Source organism: Aptenodytes patagonicus, chromosome 5 (genome assembly GCF_965638725.1).
Source record: "Aptenodytes patagonicus chromosome 5, bAptPat1.pri.cur, whole genome shotgun sequence".
In the NCBI taxonomy this organism is placed as follows: Eukaryota; Metazoa; Chordata; class Aves; order Sphenisciformes; family Spheniscidae; genus Aptenodytes; species Aptenodytes patagonicus.
Window position 1 is genome coordinate 64,476,735 of NC_134953.1, and position 19,761 is coordinate 64,496,495.

The following is a 19,761-nucleotide window of genomic DNA, read 5'->3' on the forward strand; positions in this document are numbered from 1 at the left end:
AAACAAGGGAGGTGGAATAATGAATAGGGGTATGCAATGTGTAGCACTAATACCAGAAGTCCATGGTTTTCACTGGTTATTTAATGTCTTTTCCCATATGTTTCTGAATAGAGTAGGTTATGGCAGGGATGAGCTAAGGAATAGCTTTGTTAGTGAATTGTTAAATAGACTCTCTTTTTAAAAATATATATGTAGGAGAGCTGCTTGTTAATAGAATAACTGAGCACCTTATATGCATATACCTTAAATGTAGCAATATTAGTAACTATATTTGTAATTGATGTGTGTATGTTGACATTCTTAAAATACACTGTGCAGATTGTCTGCATAATTTTCTTTTCCAATGTGAAACTAACAGCCATTCCTTGGTTAAAGCAGAAATGAATTTCAGATTCTTTCTGAATACTGTTGATGTAAAGAAAAACCCCCAAAGAAGTGGTGATTTGGTAGACAAGAAAATGAAATGGAGGAAGTACCAAGAAATGTTTTTGTTAGTAGAATGTTGACTGGCAGCTCAGTAAATCTTGTTTTATAATTTATTTTAACTTGAATTTAAAATAACGTTAATAGAATATCTATGAAAACTCAACCACATAAAATAATTTATTAAATTCATACTTACAGTGACTGAGAAAGATATCACAGTTTATTTTAGTGTTGAGTTCATACTGAGTTCTCACATGTAAGAGTCTGCCAACTACCTGATACCAACAACCTAGGTCAACGAAGCAAGTCAATTGTTGAGTTATTGATGGGTTTCTGGGTAACCCATATTCTCTTTTGTGTGGTGAAGATACCAGCAAGTCTTTAGAGAAAATGCACCTTGGACGTCATTTTTCCTTTGGGTTACAAATGTGATTGCAAGCTACGCTGGAAGATGCAGTGCAAGTCACACTAATAGCTTTGTCCTGTTGCTGCAACAGTACATACAGTATTGGTGAAATTAGTATTTTCAGATCTATGGCTCATCTTCCTTTTTAGACGCATCTTGTTGGCTGGCACTGAGAATAAAAGGACTGCAGAGAGAGCCTACCCATCTCTTTTCTCTAAGCAGCAGGCTTGCTGTGATCTTTAAGGGTGAAAGTGGTGGGAAGAAATAGGTAAAACATTGAAGTTAGAGGAGTATTAGATGATTTCTCTACATGAAAGTACCACATAACTCTCTGCACTATTGTGGTACTTCTCTTCACAAAAGTCATAGATTGAACTACTTTTTCACATAATGTCTAAATTTGCAAATATTTTCTAATATTGACCATTAAAAAAAAATTGAATAGATTTTATATTGTCTCTAGTAGCAATAAAATATGCTCTCGCATAAAAGAGTATTTTATCAATTATCTAGAAACGAGACAAGTAAAAAACACATCACAAAATACTGATTTTGTGATGTTCCGTTTCTTAAACTGAAATCGGTAGGCATATCACTTAAAATAAGGGTTGTCTCCGAAGCACATGTGTTTTATGCATTTTCCAAAACTTTGAAACAATCAGGTTTTATTCTGAAACATGTTTGGGTAGGAATGGAGGAAGGTACTGTCCATCGATGAAATGTGTTAAGGAACGTATGTCTTCATATCATAATCTGAGATTTGTGAGGGGCAGTGGGATATAGTCTCTCATTGGACCAAAGTGAAAAGAAATTTGGAAGAGGGAAAGGTGCTTTTTTTAGTATGAATACAAATGTTGCTCTTTCCTAAGAAATTAAATTTAATTTAATTAGATTTAAATCTAATTAAATGCAGTAAGAATGGGAAATCTAACTTCCATTCATCTCCTTATTAGTTCCTAAAATGACCATCTATTTTATCATTTGTTGATATGACTAATTACTTTTGAGACACATGAAAATGCACAAGTAGGGAAGCGATGAAAGACCAATATATGTATTTATCATGCTTAGGCTATTACAAACTAGTTTCTTTTGAAATGAAGATGAGGGTGTTTGTCTTCAAATAAATTTGTCTAAACTTTTCTTTTGTTGGGAACATGACAGCTGTGAAAATATAACAGATCTACTTTTCACTGCAAGAATCACATCAACTATCTCTTTCACTTTGAGTGATAATTCAAGCCCTAGAAATAGTCTTTAAGGTCCTTATGACTGGGGACCTGACTACATCCAAAATACTCACTATGCTGTAACTCATTAAGACAACTAGTTCCTTAAAAAGGAAACAACACAGCCAATATAAGATACAGAGAAGTATAATACAGACTTTTTGCTGAAGAGTTCACACACTAATTCCTGACAAAGGAAGTGGAACAGATTGAAAGACAGAAGCTGCAAAATTACTTGTTTGTGCAGTAGTCTGAATATATGCACGTGATATGGGCAAGCTGGGATCAAGCCTGTGTAACTGACATGCAGATTTTTTCTTACTTCCTAACCTTTGTTCATGTTTTACCATTACCCAGTAGTGGCAGTAGCTTCTGGCCCTGGCTCTGGTAGGTCTGAGAGAAGTTGGGATGCACAGAAAGTGTATTTAGTAGTTTAAATCGTGTTTTCATACCAATTTTAAATAGCTTGGATCAAAGTTACTAATCTCGGTCATGTCCTTAACTTCATGATCAGTAAGTGTCAAAGTATATTTTTCTCCAACTTACTGATTTAATCACGGAGATAATTTATTAGGATTATCTATTAAGTCTGCTAAGTATGCAATCCATATGAAATTACTTGTCCCTTGACTCCCGATGATCTCTCTCATCAGTTTAGCCCAGATAGAAACTGTTACCCTGGTGCAGTCTTCTGTTGCATTTAGTAGACCAGCTGTTTCAACTAGTGGTTTTCATACGCCTTTTTTTAGCTCCAAAGATCATCAAACTGATCTTAATAATTATGCTTTTCTAATTTGCAATGTTTTTCTAATCTCTCCTGGCTTCTTCCTAGACATATCCTAATTCAGCCTGCATATTCTTTATTATATCTGTCTTAACTTCAGCTCTGTTACAGCCTTGTATACTGCTGCAGCAGAGTTTAAAATAACCCTCTGGGTTTCACGTAATTTTCCTACCATGCTTTGTGAAGCACTCTAAAATCTGCTGGAAGGTGGTAACCAAAAGTAACATTTTCTATAGTAAAACTAAGGTCTAATTTTTCCTGCCAGATGCAGGCTCTTGCATGAGTATGGACCTCCAGAGTTCGTCCCACTATTTTTAAAGGGGTCTTAAAATGTTAATGGAAATAAAATACCTGATGTTTGGTAATTTGTCAACGTTTTAGGACATAAAAGCAGCTGGAATTGGGATGGTAGCATTAACAATCTGTTTTGGTGATTTTTCTGGTTTTTACAGCAAATTAATATCCTTCCTTGAGGGAACAACATTAGAAACTGTATTTACCCTTTATTTTGCAATTGGGTGCTTTGTCAGAAGAGTAGTTGCCTCTTGATAGTGATCTGGTAATAGATGGTAGTAGCAGTTGCCTGTTGTTTTTCGTAATGTGCATAAAGGTCAGTTAAAAGTTTCCATTGAGCAGTGCTTCTTCATTTAGCTTACTAATAGGTATATTTTCTCAAATGACCATTCCTACTGAATGCAAAAACAAACCAAGACTTCAGAATGTGTCTTTTCTGCGTCAGTGCACTATATGTAGAACAAACAAACAGAAAACTTCAAGTATTATCGTCAGTTTTATTTTGTTAGCAGAAGTCTTTAAGGCATTTTCAAATAAATTTGTAAAATAGTTTTGGCAGTAAGTCTTTGTTGTTTGATCTCTCTTAACCCTAATCACATCTTCCTTTCAATCTCTAATGTCACAGCTAGCTCACACTCTAATTCTTTCATACCCTACTTCAACCCCATGCTTGTGTTCTGCTAAAATGACTTTTTTTCCTGGTTTGTTTTTTTTTTTTAAATACTCGTGTCTCTTGCCTCAATTTCTTAAGAATGTGTTTTCCCTTCTTCTTCTATAGGAATTTGTTTCTTCTTTTAACCTTCTATTAAAAAATTCAAAGGGTCATGCCGTTTTAAGTTCAGAGGGGATTATCACAATTAGGTCTCCTAGGCACTACAAGCAATGAATAATAATAATTATGTAGGCTGAACCTTTGCGCAGTGCAGGCCATATAGCAGCAATCAGTAACTTCTGCATCAAGTTCTGAAGATTGTAACTTGCATTTAGCAGTAACGCTCTTCTGGAAGGATAGCTAAATTTAGGTATTTAAAGATGGAGATCAGCAAAGAGGTTTCTTTATTCCACATAATTAGAATATGCATGTATGCTGGCAGAAAACTGAGGCATTGATAAGTAAAACAATATTTTAGAGACAGTGAAACAGTTGTATATAGAATTTGAAGATAGTGAATAATATAATATAGTGAATATACTTAACATTTGCCACTTGCTGCAGCCCAGGAAAAGGCCAGATCCAAAGCAGTGGCAAAAAGTAGTATCTGGTAGCTTGAAGAGAGCTCAGATTAATTCTCAAACCTCAAACCTTGTCTGAGCAGGAGGCTGAGGTTGGGAAAATATCTTGCTAGTCTTTGAGGGAACATCTCGTGCTTGAAACATCCATCTTTTCAGATTTTATTGTAGGTATAGATATATATTGCATGAGGCAATCAGAAGTTCACGTCAAAAGATTCAGTAAAGTTTAGTTGAAGCCTTGCTTTTATTTTCTGTTTCAAAATTTGCAGGTTTTAACCACAAAAATATACTAGTATTACCCAGTGGACCATTTTATTGTAGGTTGTGGTGTTAAGATACTAACTTGGCCCAGACCCATTAAAAAAAAGTCAAATGACATCCAAGAAGCGTTGGTTTAAAAGAGGTTTAAAATATGAGGTCCAACGAATGAAATAGAGGATGATGAAGTATTAATAATTGTTAAATCTATGAAAGTAATTTATTCACAATGTTATTGCTGTTGCTGAAAGGAAACTGATGAATGCTTCTTTACAAGCATTTACAAAATGTAATGAATTTCAAATGTCATTACACTTAATGAATTTTTAAATCATCTGGTGATTCCTAAACTGGCTGGGCTTCTGATAACAGCTTCTAGTTAAGAAAAATTTCTAAATTATTTGAATAAGTGTTACAGCTCAGAAATATAGTTGCTCAATGAGGTTATAAAGTGAGTAGATAGTGTCTCTGAAGATGTCTTTCTCTCAACTGTAGAACAAGTAGACAGAACATAGCCAACTAGCTTAGGAAAAAACAAGTTTATTTTTTGAATTTAGGACATTTAAAGTTTGCCAGTAGTATTTCACATAAGTAGTTAGGACTCTCTGTAGTCCTCAAGAATTTACATCAGTGAAATGGAATTAACATTTTTGGTTTGGATTTTGTTTGATGACTCACTGTGATGGATATAAATGTGGGGGAATGAGGCTATAAATGCTTAGCAGGGGAGTAAAGAATCCATATGCCTTTCTTGAAGTGGTACTGGTGAATCTGTCCTCATATCTAGTATCTTATTTTCCTAAATGGGATGGTTTTTACTAAAATATTATGGTGAATCATGTCTCTGTTAAGTTTGTTGTCTGTTTACGGATTCTTTCTCCTGAAAATTTTCCTCCCTCCCCCATTTTAAAATACATAATAGCAAAATAATACATCAACTTTGCATTTACTTATTCAGCCAATTGATCTTTCGTAGTAGTTACCCGTTTCTCCTTGCCTCATCACTCAAATTGGAAATAGTATGGATTATCTATGTTAAAGTATTCATTTAAACTCTAGATATATGAAGTTCTTACTCCACCTTTCCAACAATGAGAGGCAAAATTCATGTACTTTAATCTCTTTTCTAGATATTGAAATTAAAGAGTTGGAAACATAAAAAAATGTATTTGCTGGTTTTTGCTTAGTGTTTAATGTGACTTAATCTTCTTTGTTTGAACTCCTATCAGCAAATGTCACAAAAATCACATGTTATTTTCCAAACCTAAGTTAATTTGAATGGTTACATAATGAATTCAACAAGCTTTCTAATGAAGATATTGGCACAAGTACTGAGTGCTACAGTACAATACAACCCACTTTTAACAGTAGTTTAAACTGGGTTTATTTTGGTTTGAACACTGTTCCATACACTGTAAAGTGAAAGTTGGATACATTAGTGGCTTTTCTGTACATTAAATGTGTTTAATTGCAAGAAAGTGGTACACGAAAACTTAGCAGAAAATTTTCTACTGATTTTTTTGTGTTGTAACTTGCTGATGAATTCTGCTTTGTATATGGCTGGCGTACAATGGACATTCAGGTTCTCTCAGGGTCCTTTAGGAAGGTTTGAAATTGCATATTGTTTTTAACCTGAAAATGAAACAGTCCTAATTAGAGGGAAGAGAATATTACTTTCAGGAGGTATACAAGTTTTGGTGCTTTTATTTGTTTCAGTTTTACTTGTCATGATAGAATAAGCAAGTAAGGTATTTCAGACAATGAATTAAAACCAATTATGTTAGAATTTAATGCATTTTTATTGTGCATTAAACAAGAAAATAGGTTTCAAAGCTTTAGCCTACTAAAGGGGAAAACTTAAATGCAGAACAGAATCTTTTCAGACGTATTAAAAGCAAAAATAGTAGTTTAAATGAAGAGCTGTGAAATAGAAAATTAATTAGAGAATGTATTGTAATAAAACATACATTTGAGTTCTTGTGTATTTCATAAAAGCGCTGAATCACAACTGACTTTTGGCTGGCAAGCTTGGGCAGGAGAGGAGTTCTTTTGCATTCAGTATAGATTTTAAATATTTAGGTTGGAAGCGTATTTTTTTCCTTTCAATTACAAAAGAGTGAATTTAGTATATGTGCAAATGTAAATAGTTATTTTACCATAGTGAGTCTTCCTTGGAGAGTTTCAGTGGTATGAAATTCTTGAGAAGCAGATGCCGTTATTTAAAAATATCCCAATTCTGACATCTTAATTCACTAATTGAAAGCATTCCATAATTTAAACTTCAGTCAGCTGCTAGAAGGAGAGGCCGGTTATCATTTGATGTGTTTTGAATTGCATTATTGTTTCTAAAGTAAAGCCTACACTAAAATTTAAAATTTGCTAATTTGAATAACCTTTGTTCTTTATGTTTTAATATGGTTTATTATATTGTGTACTGGAGATACAAAAAGGCAAACCAAATTGTAAGTGGAGCAGATTTATACCATTCCCCTCGAATGAATCTTGCATAAAGTGACCTGAGAGTTCTGGTTTGGGTGCTAATGTTAGCCATGGTTCATACAGTACATTACTTGCTATATATGACTATATCCTACTTGTGGGTTCCTGGCTAAAAATTACTGCACATACCACTTCTTAAAGTTAAGAAATTCAGTTTTTCATTGACTGCTGGTAGCCTTTTCCTGATAAAATGCAAAATACTTTTTCTCTGCTATGGGAAAATTTTAAATATGGATCACTTATCTTTGTTTTTCATTTTCTGTCCTAACTTGCTGTCCCATGTCTTTACTATTACTATGGACCAAATCTATTGCAATAGGCTGTGGCAGAGATGCCGATTCAGAAATTGTTTCTCTCTAGTTTTACTTCTCTATATTTTTAATAGTTCTTGTTAGTCCATAGTTAACTGAAATTACCCTTTTATCTGACCCATCTTTTTGTTCATAACTATTGATAACATCATTATCCTTTCAAATTCACCACTTTTATCACCTTTGACACCTCTCTATGCTTAGAAACTTGGTAGATTCTGCCCCTGCTTTCCATGTATTACTGCCAGATTCCTGATGCTCTTTGCTATCTGTCAGTGGAATTTTGTCTGGCGGAGATGTTAAAGGCTTTCCTCTATAATCTTGAAGACTATCGCTTTAGCTGGTTTTGCCTCCTTTCTTTCCATCTTTCTTCACCAAAATGCTTTTCCTTACTTTGCATTTCTGTCATTGCCCCACCCATATCATTGCTGTCCCATGAAAATTTTGCTTACTTGTCTTGGCTTTTTCTCTGTTACAATGTCAAAGTCAAGATTCTTGCTTTACTATCAGTGCCCCATGCAACCTTGCTCTGTCTGCATCTGATCTCATTTCCCCGCGTCCCCCAACTCGCATTCCACATTCCTCACAGTCCTCTGACTTTATTGCTCCTTTTGTCTGCCTTTCATGCACTCATTTTTGCACTGTCTTTCATGCTGCCTATGTGCCTGGAACAGTCTTTAGCATCTCAGCCAATTTACAGCTTTGCATAAATTATATTTAATAATAAGACTAACAAAAGTTCATTATCTACATTATTTCAATTAACTTTGTACCTGCATAAGCGGAAAACAGCCTAAGGGAAACTACTGTTAAACTTTGTTGTGATTTGTTGTGATTCGAAGGTACGGATTCAGGCACGACAGTTCTTTGATGATTCAGCATAAATTTATTTTTTTTAACAATTCGGTAGGTGTTAGATTTTTTTTTTTTTGACAGTAGATTTCAGATTTTTCTAATTCAGAGAAAAGAAAATAGCTACTTAGTCCTGCTAAGTGAAACCATCAGAAGGTCGTCATCATCATCACATTACCTGGTACAGACTTCTTGCCCTGTGATACATTTTACTTCATTTTATTCTTACTAATATGGATGTGGAAGGGCTTTGAATGTTGGATTAACTTCATATCTACAAACAAAGTGTATCTTTTGTGTTTAACCTTCCTTTTAAAGCAACATACTCATCGCTTAAAAAAAACAGTGGAAGATAAGAAAGTAAGACTCTGCCTATATCTGGGAAGTTTTCTCAGTGTGTTGGCTGCTTTGACGTATGGGTTTTCTTAAAATAGTAAAAGTTGTTTAGTATTTTAATTCCCTTCTAACACCAGTGAAAATGAGCTGAAGGTAAAACTTCATGTGCTTCTCCACCATCAGTGTATAGCTGCAAGGCAGGGCGTTCTGCAGGAATTATACATAATTTTCCAAGTAAAATTGCATCTGAAATATATGGGGTATTTTTTTTTGGTGTAAATGGTTGTGTTGATACTGTTCACAGCTGAGTTGCGGAACCAAATAGATGTGCCTTTAATTTGTTTTTAAATGATCTCGTATATTCTGGAGATATAATCTGAAGGGTGGCTGCCATAGTAATGTGCCAGTCACCATGGCATCTGAACATTATGAAAAGAAATTCTGGGCTGCACAAAGACAATGCCACCAATTAGTATTTCGAACTGATCAAAGGTGGGGGACCAAAAAGTTTGCCAATAAATGTAGCTCAGTGGATGGCACTAGAAATTAGAGTTTGCTTTACACAAATTTAGAAAGATTTCAGTCCTCCTATCAATATCGTGAATTTATAAAGAAAAGCTCTAAACCAGACTTCATCCATTTACTATGCTAACTTTTTTCAGTTGCATGAAGAGTATAGCCGTAGGTTTTTGTTTCAGTGGCCTAGTGAAGAAGTAGTTTATAGTTCTGCTTTATACAAATCTTTCGAACTTTTTCCTCCTTTAACTTTAAACTGAAATTAAGTCAGTTAATGAAGAAAAGGGGTTTTCTGTACTTGATTAGTAAATATTCCTAGTCTCTAAAACTTTTGCAGTCTGCTTTCTTAGTAGTATTCTAATTATCAAACAAACCTAAAATTAAATAGTTATTTAAAAGCAAGCTTATTTTATCTTAAATAATTGATTGTAGCTTGTTGTTTGAAAGAGGACTACTTTGGCATGAATTCCAAATCCAGTTATGATCTTAACTCAAGCAGTTTGTTTAATCAAACATTACTCTAATAAGTCTTACATGGTCCCCTACCCGACCAGGCCTGTCTATAACAACTAGTTTATTCTGCGACGAGTTGCTCAACAGATGTCATTCTGGTAGAATAATGCAGCAGAATACTTGTGCGTTGGCTAAAATTACTTCAACTTTGATCACTTTTGTCCAGCACATCAGTCTGGCATTGTGCTTTATACCAACATAACACTTTACCCCGAGCATGCCTTTCAAGCTTAGAATAGCAGAGGAATGTTATTGAATTCAGTGCAGTTACAGATGAGTTAATGAAAGAAGGGAAATACTGTTTTTCTCATAATGCCTTTCTGTTGTACTTTGGAATTAAAAGGGAATTTGAGGAATGTGACTTCTGAGTTATTTATTTTTACTTCTGAAGGCTTTTTGAAAACAATATTATGTAGTTGTATTGAGCCTACGTTTCTGTAAATAAGTTTCACTTGTTATTTGAAAATAGCTCATTTTAGAGTTTTATATTGTGAAAATAATGTTAATAAGACTTTTTTGATGTGTAATTGGAAAATAGTTATCTCACAGGGACAGTTTATCTCTGTATTTAATGCAAGAAAACTAAAATAGCAAGAACCGTATTCTTGTGATCACAGATCAGTATTGTTACATTTTGATGGGCTGTTGTGGGGTCAGTACGGAGTAATGACTTCTCTTTACCTTGATACTACTGTGAAACGAATACTGCACAGCAGGCTACCTTCTTGTTAAGAAGCAGTGAAGAAAGGCTGTTTGTTTTGAACAGTAGGAATGAGATCATATACCAAATTCTATAGAGTTCGGTCTTCCATAATTCCATTTTTCACAGGTGTGTGTACACATATGCATATTCATATATATAAAAGAATATACCATATATCTGTGTATTTGAAATGTATTTAAATAAGTTTTTAATAATTGAAGTATATTTGTATTTTTTAAAGCATAACAACATGCTTAAATATGAGAAAGGACTAATATGAAGTGCATTTTAATTACTAATAAATACTTCAGTATTCTGTGTCTAAAGCAAAAGAATGTTGTTTTAATTTTTTTAATTAAAATATAGTTGTAAATTTTTTTAATTGAAATATAGTTACCAGATAGGTCTCCCTGCAAAAACTCCTGAACAAAACCAATATTAACCTAAAGGTTATCGGGTGTACGTGTAATTTACTGGGTTTACAAAAAAGAGGAGAGAGATCTTAATGATTCTAAAATATACAATGAATGTACAGCTGAGCTGAAAATCCAACCCATTATATGTTATCATACTGAAATGTCCAGATAAGGAACCAACATGGTCTGACTTTCATCCTTTAGTGAAGTGTAGACTCAAGAGTTGGAAGTAACGTATCTTGCTGTTAGATAATAATTTGAAGCCATTGTTTTCCACTCATCTGTGCAGAATATTTATATTTATAAAGCTTTAAACTGATAGTCTTGAAATTATTACCCACACAGCCTATATATTAAATCTATCCAGAAATGGGAGACAGTTCTTCACAGTTTTTACGAAGGGGCACTTTATTAGTATGAAATACTACTACTGCTAAAAGTAGTGAGAATGAGCAACAGTCACTGAATGGAGGATCTGAGAACTGGAAATACAGTAAGAGCACTGTACTTTGTGTTTGCTCTCTATATGCCCTGAATTTGCTCAGTTGTATTTATTTGTTGGCAAACTCATGCAGCAGTGCCATGAAGAGTCTTTTGAAGAATGTTGCCCAAATCAACATTTGTGAGCAAGCGTATGTGTGGAAATCCCTGCCTCCTCCCTCACACCCCTTAGGATATTTACAATGATTAGAACAGTTCTTTTGCCACTTAATGTCTGCACATACCTCCTTCATCCACGTATTAATGTGCTTGAACTATGTGCAAAATTTAAGCAGAAGGATCTGTGCAGCATTTCTCTCTAAAGATGATCCTGAGAAAAAGAGTTTTGGTGCTATTTCATTATGCAAACACATTTTTAGATGAATAGCTACTGCCAGATGTTGCATGTACATTCTGTACTAAAAATAAATGCCAAATTTTGAGGGAACATATGCACATTCCATGTGTTTATATTACCATATTACCTTACCATGTATTCAAAACTCAGCTGTGCTTCCGTGATGAAGCTATGGCAAGTACCGATTAATAGTTAGGGTCAAATTATATAAAATGTCCGTATAGTATATCGCTTTGTTTTATTGTATTATGTCCCTAAGCATGGTAGTTTAGAATCATCTTTCATTCATTTCTTGAATAAGAAACCTTTAAATATATGGATTATGTTAGTATTTCTCATTTTGACAAATTTCAGCTTTCTTACTGATTTTTTTTTTTTTTTTTTTTTTTTTAATAATTTTTCTGTTCAGACAAAGTTGTTAACTTAGGGTAAGTGCGCTTAGGTAAAACATGCCAGCTTTTTTATCTGTGTTAATGTTTTTGAGGAAAGAGTTTTGTAACTCTCATATTTTGCAGCATTCTTCCTGTATTTGAAATTTTCAACTCATTCTTCTTTTCCCCTTCCCTTCCTCCTGACAACCATCATGTGAGATTAATGGTAGAGACTTGTATTTTAATAGCATAAGAAAAGAGTTGATGTAAAAATCAGTTTATTTGTGTTTTGTTAATAAGTGTTTGAAATGGGCTGTCTTCATTGGAAATGTGCTTATTAATTCATATTTTCATGTTTAATACTATAACTTTTATTTTTTTATCCCATTTAAGAAACTTATGCAAAAATAGTTGGTTTTCTTATTGTATTAGCAGGAACCTAAAATTTTCAGGTGGAAACAGAGTATGTTAACTAGCAAAAACTGTAACAAACTGTAATTTGTTATTACCTTCTGCTTCCCTTCAGTTTGATCATTACTTTGTAATACATTTACTGAAAAATTCGTATTATACATTGTTTTACACATTTATGATACTTCAGTAATACTGTATCATTACAAATGATACTTTATAGATTATTTTTCTTCTTTAACATAGTTTGTTCAGTTGCTTTCGGCAGCACTGAAATTCAGCAGTGCTGTATGCAAACCTGTGGAACAGATCTGAATCTTCAAGTGTTGGAGGAACCTGTTTTACAATAAGTAATTGGAAAAAAACAAAATAAAAAGCTTGGGATTATGATGAAAAGAATGTAGTTTGCCTGTATGCTTCTGTTGGTACAGGTTCTGAATGTTTTTTTTGGGTTTGGTGTTTTTTTTTTTTTTGCTAGGTAAAGCGAAATGTGTATGACCTAACTAGTATCCCTGTCCGTCACCAGTTATGGGAAGGCTGGCCTCCTTCTGCCACAGATGACTCAGTAAGTAGCTTTGTTTCTCATTTCATTTCTTCCTACAAATAGCTGATTTTGTTTGGATTTTTGATCAGAATCACCCAATAGCTTTTAGTGTCCCATATGCAGTAACTTATCATTACACATACTTCAGAACTTTATCTTGAAAGGCACAAATACTAAATTACTGGCTTACTAAAGCACATTTCCATGGAAATTATTAATGTGCATCAGATTCAGTGCATGTTTTAGACTAGAAGGAGACGTGCTGCGCAACATTGTGGAAGTTGAGGAGGTCTACTGCAATGATAGAGCTTCAGGGAAAAGAAATCCTGTTTTTTACATGTATTCTGAGTGCATATCTAGATATTTTCCTCAGTTGTGTTCATCAGGTCACTGGTATTCTTAAGCCTGTGTCTGGCTTTAAGCAGGAGGTGTTCCTGTTGAAATTGGTGGAGAGCTTCACTTGCTTGTAAAGTATCTACTGTGGTTCTTGCTGGACCAGTAAGAATTTATGGATATTTGCAAGATTACATTTTGAAATAGTAAATAATATGTGTACAGTACAATATGTATTCAATTTTCAAATGTATTTTGCAGGTTTTAGAATTACCATTATTTAGAAATGGAAGGAAATCTTAGTTGAGATCAATATGTACCCTCAGTGAGAGAATCAGCTAACTGTGAATTGCCTACAAATTCATAAAATTGTAGGACTTAACTGCAGAATTCCATTAAATATTAGACTTGCTTCCTTGCGTGGCTGTCCCTACAGTGTGTTTTACAGCATGTCTTTCAGTTTTGCTCAGACAGTTTTCTTCTGGTAGTATGTTCCCAATGCCAGCTAGTGAGGTCAGCCTTTATTTAAAAAAAAAAAAAAAAAAAAAGCCTAAAATGCTGAAATAATTATGTAGTTATGTTGTATATAGATTTTGTGACCTGAGAAAAATGTAGAAAAAAAAATATTTCTATTTTTATAAAATCATTCATTTAAACTAGGGATTGAACCTGAGTATTCTACAAAGTGAAAATGGAATTGGGATTTGCTTTCTCTATGTATTAGCATTGTTTTCAGTGCGTTACTTTCCTGTCCGTTTCTACTCTCTTCTTGTAGAGGGAGAATTGCTGTTTGTATGGTAAGACTGCTGCTTTTTTGCTCTGGTTAAAGGATTTATGCTAATCAAAAAAAAAAAAGGGGGCAAAGACTGTCTGAATTTCTAATATTTCTAATATACTTGTAAAATACGTCTGTGGTAGTGTTTGCAGAAACGGTAGTTAAGTTTGAGAGAGGTGGGTAAATCTATGTCCATGTATTCAAGAGCATAGCTGAGATGATAGATGTAAGATCTGAAATAACAGCATGGTGTCGTGTGGTAATTACAGTCTTTGAAATGTGGATCCATTTTAACATTTTATTAGTTTACATTAGCCCAAAAAAGAATTGGAAACTCAACACTTCTAATCCGTTTTCCCACAGCTGTTAGGTTTTCCCGTATTTTTTTCCCCCCCCTTTCTTTTGCATAGGATACCTCACATATGTAAAACTCATAAATCTGTTTTAAGTCTGTTTTTACAAGTGACATTGTTGCAGGTGAATTTTTCCCCTTTTCATCTTTAATGAAATCGGTGAATGTTGAGTCATCTGCTCCAAAGCAGAAGAGTCCTCAAAGCTCACTGCTCGAGTCTGGTGCAGCTGAGACTTGTCAGCTGTGTAAACAGATTTGAATGTGTTACCAACAAAAATATAATTAATTTCTGTCTAAAATTAGAGGCCATAGTTTACTATTTATAAAGATTTAATGTTAGCAATGACTATCTATGGTTCTGTGATCTGAACGTTTTTTCCTTTGCAGATTAAAAATGTTCAGTAATAATTACTTTAGTAATTAGCCATGATGTCTTTAGTTCAGAGGCAAATTTTTAAAATCACTTTTTCTGTCGTTTTTCACTTGCTGTATTGTATAGTATTCCATTGCAATTAAAGAGTTAACGAAAGACTTGATTAAAATACTTTTTCATTTACATGTTATGCAGCATAAGAAATACTTTGTAATACCACAGGAGGTTTTTTCAGTGCAGTTCTCGTTAACCTTTGGCTTAGCAAACAGGACAACTAAATAGACTTCACATAATTGGATTCCTGTATCATCTTGAGTCTCTTATGAACCTGACAGACTACAGTCTTCTGACATTATCAGGAAATTTAGTGGAGTCAATAGTCATTTAAAACATTGTTGCTTCATCTCCCTTCAGAGTTAAGATATGTTCTCTGCTTGTACTATCTAATGAAATATGGGATACTGTATGAATTGTCAGTAACTCTTTCAGATCCTTTTGCATACTTTCACCAGGGAAATGGGTATCAAAACCTCCACACGCAGGAGAATGTTTTCATGCTGTGACAGTTTGATTGTGGGAAACAAGGCATACGTTGTCTGTGGAAATCTCATGTTCACCATTCAGCAAGGACATATTTTTAGCTTTTATCGTGCCTGAATAATTTTAACGCCACGAATTGTATCTGTTCTGCTCGTTAAAGTTCAAACAAAGTAAATGTATGAGTTTTAAATCATTCTTTTTTTTTAACAAGTTTACTTAAGTAAACTTTAATTATATTAAAGACTTGATTTATCTGGTTTGGGGTATATATCATCAACTGATATAATGAAGTCTTGAAAATTATTCTAGAAAATGGAAAAATAAGTATAATTTGATTTAAATAGATTCACAGTTTGTTCGTAATCTTTATTTTGGATATCGTAACAACCTTAACATTACTGAGTTTGTAAAATGAAAATGAAGCCAGAATAATTTACTGAAATTTCTGAAATGTGTTCCATTTCTCTTTGCTATATTGGCTGAACTTCTAAATTTCCACTGGTAATTACTGCTATTGCCAAGTGCAATGAGAAACCTTCAAATATGTATGTGTTTAAAAAAAAAATAAAAATCTGAGATCAGTTGTAGGTGGCATTTTAGTTACAGTTTTTACATGGAAACATTGTGATTTTAATTATATAAGAACAGATGACTTTTTGGATATTAGCTTTACACATGTATATTTGAGGTAAAACTTTTTTCCCCCTTGAGGTCACTGGTTTTCGATTTATTTTGGCAGGATGACTTCTGTTCATTTTGGTAGCATAGAACAGCAAAACCCAATATGGGAAGGAGAGGAGAGGTTGCTTTTGTGCTGCTTTTGTTCTCAGTATTTAATCTAAAACTTTTTTCTTAATTAGTTCATTGTTTTAAGTAATTTCAGCGTAGCGATGAGAAATGCCTGCTTCTTCGTAAGTAATGACTGAGCTTGTCAAAATGGAATATATTTCTGCACGAAAAAATTGTAAAACTTTTAGAATGAGATTTGGAGGGGTAAAGGGGAGAGAGACAAAGACAGAGGATGAAGTGCCAAGTGTCGTAACTGTGCCCTTGCATGCAGATTCCGTACAGAGGAACTCAGCATCCATCCTTCCACCTACTGCCATTAATGCTTTGTTTTCCTAAACAGTATGGTTGGCTGAGACCTCATATCCTTATTTCAAGATGAGTAACTGTACTTCTTTACTGTATAGATAAGCCAATGGATATTAGTTTAGGCAGAAGTAGGTCTACAACTACAAGTTACTTGGCTGCACTACTGAAGAGTCACATTTCAGATGACACCTGTGTACCCACTAACGTATTGAGGCTCTGCGTCATCCCCTGTGAACACAACCACCTTCAGTTTTGTGACGGCTGTAACAGATGTGGTTGATGTTCCTTAGCTGAATTTAATAAAGACTTGTAGGTTATAATCAAAATTCTCAAACACTTATGTATGATCTAATTAGCACTGCTGTTATATTTAGCTATTTCATTGCTAAGTACTAAGCACAGTCTGCACAGATAGAAATTAAGAATGCTGATAAATGGTGTTCTGGTACAAAGTCAAACCATTTATGACACTTTTTGGCTGATCTCCAGATTTTTGAAGAGGTTGAGTATTAAGCATATGAGTAATTAGTATTTGGGAGTATATATTTCTTTCCCTTTCCGGGTCTTACAAAGGCTTTCTGACCAGAAAGTTCATTACCGCATGCTGTCATTGGGATATGAAAACAAGTTGTGAGGTTTACATATACTGGCTGTTTATTTGTAATGGATGCCATGTCTGCATTTACTGGATCATTTGGAATTTTCCCCTTGGAATTGATATGACTAAAGAATGAATAGTCCTGACAGAGAAAGTGTCTATTAATCGGTAGTGTAAAATTGACTATATTTAAATTAAAATACACACATCATTAGAAAATACTCAACTGTTTTTTTCTGTGTAAGAATATGATAACTATAATTTGGATTTTCTGTAATGTTAATTACTTTGTATGTTACTTCTGTGGTTCTCATCAGTCGCTTGCAGTAGAGTAGTAGAGTGGATCTGGCAGGATCCTTTTAATTTAGATGCTTAGAAGAATACTTGCAGTCTGTTTTGTTATGTGGGTTCAGGAATATGGTAAAGTTTCAATTTAACATTTATACTGTAATCCCAATTTAGTAGCGAAAATCGGTAGTACCCAGGTTTGGAAGCTCATGGGAATCTATGAAGCAGCACATTCATCATCATTAAGAAACAGAAAAGTAACTGAGTAATTTAATAAACAGTTCCTAAATGTCTTTATTTTAGATAACCTTCTGACTTTGACTTATGGCTTGCTTGGATTTTTTTCTGTGGATGAAAGTATGATGAATTATCATGTTCTTTCCCCAGAATAAAGAGGGAGGTTACAGTTGTTCCTTCACAATTTATTTTTTTTTACCCCACCCCCTTGTCTATTTTCTATTTATAAAAAATAAGATAAACTGATTGGAATTAATTTTGTTTATGTAAAAAATACCAGGTCAGGGATAATCAGTTTTGTGTTATGTTTGTACTTTTTCATCACAAGAGAATTTGTTTAGGATTGTCCAATTTTAAAACATAAAATAACTCAATTGAAGTGATCTACGCCTATCACGTTGCTTTTGGGAAGGGTTTATTTCCTCACTGTGTGGTAATGAGTCTTACAGAAATGCAAGAAGTGCACACTGAAGAACAAAACCCATTGTATCATTATATTAAAAATACAAGTCAGTCTAGTAGCTATGATTTAAAAAACAAACAAACAAACAAAACCCCCCTAACCTTTCCGTTTTCAGCATTCTTGACCATGTTGAGTCCTGATAGAAGAAAACGCTTGTCATATTCTGCTCACATTTCTGCTTCTTGTGATCCAGTTCTAATGTTGCTTTTTTCAGTTGTTAGAGAATCCTGGAAATGAAAGAAATGGGAAATGCAGTCTTTGCTTCTGTTTGATGTAAGGATATTTGGATGGCAGTAGCCGTGATCTCAGAAATCTGGGAAAATTAAGATCACCTTTCTTAGTTACCAGTAAAAGGGTTCTAGTTTTTATAACTCATTTCATCCATGAATTTAAATGGTCAGTAAAATCATAGAATTTTGAGGCTGGTCTCATGTTTCTTATGGGGAAGAGCAGCAAGATTGATTTGGACGTACACAGGTGTATTGAGAGTTGGTGAGGTGGTAAGAGTGTTTTATGACAGTTTATTGTCACTGATCAAATAGAAATTTCATCTTTGAGAGCAGGTGCTTCTGTTAATCTCTTATCTTTTGGGGAAGGAAGAGACTTCAAAGAAGCGTGTTTAGAGAGGAGTGCAGTTGACTCTATGTATAATCTGATATTTTCATAACCACAATTTGTCTACAGTGTTGATGGTTTTTGCTGAGACAGTCCTCCCATCTGAAAGAACAGAGCCTTTCTTTAGAAGAGCAGGTCCACATGGAGCTTTTTTAGTGTGTCATGGAGGGCTTAAGGAAAATTCCCATAAACAATGTACTAGATAAAAGGCAGGTAGCATATCCAAGCTCGTGTCCTGGATTCCTTTTCTATCCAGACCAGTGCTTCCACTTGCTGTTCAGAGTTTTGCCAAACACAGAGTGTAATTAAAAGGACTCAAGTTTCCTCATTAGATGTTCAGAGCTTTCATACTGGTTTCAGCATATCCCGGGTTTGCTCTGCTGTCTTCTGTTAACTGGTGACGATGCCTTGTGTTCTACAGGGAGGATTTTATAACTGTTACTGAAACTTTACTGCTTTTAGAGAATACAGTCTCGGGCTTTATCTGAGATTCCAGTTGCTCTTTGTAATGAAGAATTAACTGCTGTCACATTAATCATCATCTTTTTTTCTGGTAAGTTTTTACTGCTGCTTTATTAAAAAGGAAAAAAATCCGTTTGGTTCATGTTTGAATATGGCTTGGTTTTTGTTGCCGGTTCTTGGGCATAACCAAGCAGAGCAAGATAAGGATGTCCTTGCATTACTTGGCACACACATAGATTAGTGCTGATGCTGATTTATTTGCTTATCTAAGGGAAGGCATAAGGCAAGGAAGGAAGGAAGAAAGGAAGAAAGGAGGATGCTGGTGTTAATGTACCTCCTGTGTCCCATGGATCTCCAAGAGGTCGCTTGCCTTTCTGAGCCTCAAAATTTGCCTGTTTTGCCCTGACCACTTGGTAGATACCTGCTTAAAGGCATGTAGTCTGCCCACTGCAGTATGTTCTCTTCTGTGCTAAAAATAAATGATAATTTATTAGGATGATTTAGTAATCATTTATTAGGATTTATTAGTAATGATTTAATTATTAGGATTCTAGTAGAGAATGAGATCAGCTTATAAAAAAAGTTATTTTGGTTCTCTGAATTTTCAGGTTTCCTAAATGCGTATTTGAAACTACAGTGTATTAATTCTTCAAAGAAAGATAACTAATACTTATCAGCAAGGTGTAAAGA

The 19,761-nt window shown here is 34.2% G+C and overlaps 1 protein-coding gene across 1 annotated transcript in view; it reads left to right on the plus strand.

Moving 5' to 3' along the window:
• The window catches only part of FAF1 (Fas associated factor 1), a 172,812-nt gene that overhangs the window by 73,005 nt on the left and 80,046 nt on the right, over positions 1-19,761 (plus strand). The window contains exon 8 of the mRNA XM_076340229.1: positions 12,875-12,961. Coding sequence (XP_076196344.1) covers positions 12,875-12,961 — 87 coding nt within the window. The remainder of the gene's footprint in view (positions 1-12,874; positions 12,962-19,761) is intronic.